This window comes from Alligator sinensis, unplaced genomic scaffold (genome assembly GCF_000455745.1).
Source record: "Alligator sinensis unplaced genomic scaffold, ASM45574v1 scaffold215_2, whole genome shotgun sequence".
Taxonomy (NCBI): Eukaryota; Metazoa; Chordata; order Crocodylia; family Alligatoridae; genus Alligator; species Alligator sinensis.
Genome location: NW_005842400.1, coordinates 641,442 through 645,281, shown reverse-complemented (window position 1 = coordinate 645,281; position 3,840 = coordinate 641,442). Strand labels below are relative to the sequence as shown.

The following is a 3,840-nucleotide window of genomic DNA, read 5'->3' as shown; positions in this document are numbered from 1 at the left end:
GCAGCCGAGCCGGGCCGGGCTGGGGCGGAGGGGGGGCGCAGCGTACGGGCTTGGGGGTGGGGCTGTACGTGATGTGGGGTTACGCCAGGCGCGCTGCCAGTTCGAGGGGGTGGAGCCCGGCGTTCTTTTGTGGGCGGGGCATGGGCCGCGGCGTTCTCGTGTGGCCCCGCCCCCTGGCTAGGGGCGGGGCGGGGCTGCCCCCAGGTTGGCCTGGAGCTCTGGCGGGGAGGCGGAGCATGGGGGCAACGCCATGAGGGCAGGTGTCTGCCCTAGGGTGTGGCTTGTGCCCCTGTGGCAGGGAGGGCTGCAAGGTCACTGGCGGGGTGGCTGCAGTTCCTGGGACCTTGATGGCATGGGCAGGCAGTGGCAGGTCCCTAGCATCCCCCAGCCCTAGTTTCCCATTAGCTGGTTCCCCCATGGAGCCAGGGGGGAGAATTTTTTCCCCCCGGGGTGTCAGGGTTTTTTCACCTTTCTCAAAGGTGTGGGGCGTTGGCGTCAGCCACAGCTGGGGATGGCGACTGGGCTGTGCCAGGACTACTGCTGGCGCTTGAACGCAGAGGTTCCTGGCTAGAGGATCTTGTCCTTCTGCTCAGGGTCAGACCGATTGCCATATCTGGGGTTGGGAAGGCATTTTCCTCCATGGTCAGATTGGTAGGAACTCTGCGGGTTTTTGTCTCCCTTTGTAGCAGGAGGCATGGCTCTCTTCCTGGGATCTCTCGAGCATATATTAACAGTCTTTTCAGCAGCAGGATGCTGGCTGCCATGGTGCCCCTGCTTTCCCTGTGGCAGGTCAGGGTGGTGTGTCTGGTGTCATGGCAGGGTTAACTAGCTTTGCTTTAGACAGTGGATTTGCCTGGGATGGTTTGGAGAGGAATTAGATCCATCAGGCAAGGGGTTGGACTAATTGACCTCTGAAGCATCCTCCATACTTCTCTCTGATTCCCCATTCCCTTCCCTGGCTCTGTTCCCAGGAGCAGCAGACAAGCTGGACAGATGACCTGCCCCTCTGCCAGCTCTCTGGAGTGGGCTCTGCTCCCAACCGGTCGTATGGCGCAGATGGCAAGAGCAGTGAGGGGCACCCCTGGGAAGACAACTGGCTGAAGTTCCGGTGAGTCGCCAGCACCCCAGGTCAGCGGTGGCGCTTGGCTGGTTTCCACAGAGGGATGGGGTGGGGAGGGGGCAGGGTCTCTGTACTCCACATGCACCTTTAACCCCCGTGCCTCGATCTTTTCTGACAGGGGTGAGAACAGCTGTTACCTCTATGGGGTCTTCAATGGCTACGATGGCAACCGAGTCACCAACTTTGTGGGCCAGAGACTCTCTGCAGAACTGCTGCTGGGCCAGCTCCACACGGATCACAGTGACGCTGATGTGTACCGAGTCCTGCTGCAGGTAATGGGGTTGTGGCTGCAGAGACTGTGCCTCCCCCTGCATTAACACTCTCTCTTTGCCACAAGGAGAAGAATGCCCTGATCCTTAGCAGGATGAGGAGAAGGTTGGGGAGGCCTGCCAGGAGCTGAGAGTGTGCCTACCTTGAGGACAAGGAGCAGTAGCATTTCATTCCTCTCCTGTTTAGCCCCATCTGCCCTTCTAGCTCCAGTAATGCAGCGTTGACAGCACTGCAGAAAGTTGGATTCTTTCTTTCTTGGATGCAGGGACATGTTAATTGAAGAAGGAGTTTACATTGAGATGATGATGAGGGAACATGGGGAAATGGACTTATTAACTCACTTCCTGGAGTAACGGTAGCTGCCTTTTGAGGTGTGACAGATGTGTCTCGTTTCCTCTGAATAGAATTTGTATCTTTTTCTTCACTTCCTGTCCTTCACAGTTGCACAGGGTTGTATTTCAGCTACTCTTATCTAGTTGCACTAAGGCGATTGCATTTCCAGGGGAGGTAGGCTGATCCCCAAGGAGATAAATCTAAACACTTTTATAGTTTGCTGAGTAATGTGATCTCTTTTTTCAGGATGAAGGGGAAACAGATGTTGTGTTGCTGTGTTTGCAAGGCAGCTGCTGTTATCCAGTCTTGTGTTACTTTCTTGTATCCGTTCTCAGGCTTTTGATGTGGTAGAAAGAAGTTTCCTGGAGTCCATTGATGATGCTTTGGCAGAGAAGGCCAGCTTGCAGTCCCAGCTGCCAGAGGTAATGTGATAGTACTGAGAAAATGTGTCCCCAAACCCACAAAATTCAGTTAGAAAAAAGTCAGAGGTCTTCCTGAGGCTAATGGCCCATACAGCTAGCATGGTTAAAGCATATTGATTTCTGTTGCCAGGGCATAGTGTGGCCTAGCAGCCTCTCCAGTCATCTGCACCCCAAACACTCAGATACCTGTACTTGGCTAGGTTGAGTCAAGCTGGCCCTCAGCACAAATCTGTAGCAAGGTTCAAACTTTCGGCTCTGGAGCCAGAGCAAGATACCTCCACTGCTGTGCCACTTTGTTTCCCTTCCCCAGTTCCCTTAGCATTGCTGATTTAAGATGTGGAGCCTCTTGTCTCTAGGTCAGTAGCCTTGGTTTGCCCCCAGGGAAGCTGTGACAGAGGTGTCACCTAGCATAGTGATCCGTTGGTGGCTTGTGTGAAGTGGGCAGGTCTTAATCCCAAACTTTCTACTTTGTATAACCTACCATCACCATTGGCACTCCTTGTACCTGTTTGCAGCAGTCTTAGTAGTGAGAGCAAGAGCTGGATGGGTTATGGAGACTGAATTCACTGCAGTTGATGCCCCTTCAGGATGAGGCAGGGATCAGGACATGGCCATTTGATTGGCCTCTGTACCATCACTGTTCCTATTCTGCAGAGAATTAGGATGTTTGTCTCCCAAGATCAGTGAAATCTGGCCAGTACTTGTCAGTGCTTTAAGCCTTAGCTTTGCACCAGATGCAGTGGCAAAGACCTTCCCTGCCCTGAAGAGCTTGGTATCCAGCTGTGATTTCTGTGGCAATGGATTGTGTGTTTAAATTTCCCTGTAATCCTGGGTTCTAGGGGGTGCCCCAGCACCAGCTACCTTCTCAGTACCAGAAGATTGTGGAAAGGCTTAAGGCCGTAGAGCGGGAAATCTCTGGAGGAGCCATGGCTATTGTGGCAGTCATTCTCAACAACAAGCTGTACATCGCCAATGTAGGTGTGTGCCTCTTTCTCAGCTTTTCATCTTGGCATATCTGAGGGCAGTTACAGCCATAGGGCAGCCAGTTAAAACTTGACCATAGCGGGGAATTGAATTGGCTTATGCAAGTTGGAAAACGCACTTATCATTCATTGTGGGGGCCACTAGCATCATAGTGGTACTGAAGCTGGTTGCTGGGTCTGCACTTCTAGGGGCTGGGTAATACGATGAGTGTAACCTTGACCACAATTGGAACAGCTGTGTATGGGACAGTGGGTTCCAGGAAGAAGAGAGCTTCCTTTCTTTTCAGGCACTGCATCAAAGGTTGATGTTGGTGGCTCCATAGCCCATTGACGGAATGTTTATAGGGTATTCCAATGACTGAATGTCTGCTCTGTCACCCCTTTCCTCATTCCTTCCCTTTTTTTCTCCTGTTCATAATCCCCATGGATATTCTTCCTCTGTTCTCTCTTAGCATTCCACCCCTTCTTTCATAAAGTAGCCACCTGCTGCCTTACGCACTGCTCCTACCACAGGTACAAATCGTGCGCTCCTGTGCAAGTCTACTGTGGATGGGCTGCAGGTGATGCAGCTAAACGTGGACCACACCACGGAGAATGAGGATGAGCTGTTCCGCTTCTCTCAGTTGGGTAAGTACTGTGTTCTGGGAAAAGGGAAGCCAAACTCAGGCCCAGGGCAAGGCAGCTTTCTATGCAATGCTGTTGGTGAGGAAAG

General features: G+C 52.7%; 1 protein-coding gene across 2 annotated transcripts in view; it reads left to right on the top strand.

The window, feature by feature from the left end:
- Positions 1-66: 66 nt before the first annotated feature.
- Positions 67-3,840, top strand: part of TAB1 (TGF-beta activated kinase 1 (MAP3K7) binding protein 1) — a 23,123-nt gene continuing 19,349 nt past the window's right edge. Inside the window, exons 1-6 of one of the 2 annotated variants that reach the window (XM_025211331.1) lie at positions 67-789; positions 972-1,108; positions 1,239-1,392; positions 2,059-2,145; positions 2,985-3,123; positions 3,642-3,755. In XM_025211331.1, the coding sequence (XP_025067116.1) occupies positions 640-789; positions 972-1,108; positions 1,239-1,392; positions 2,059-2,145; positions 2,985-3,123; positions 3,642-3,755 (781 nt within the window). In that variant the 5' untranslated portion in view covers positions 67-639. The remainder of the gene's footprint in view (positions 790-971; positions 1,109-1,238; positions 1,393-2,058; positions 2,146-2,984; positions 3,124-3,641; positions 3,756-3,840) is intronic. The other variant, XM_025211332.1, reaches the window with a different exon arrangement.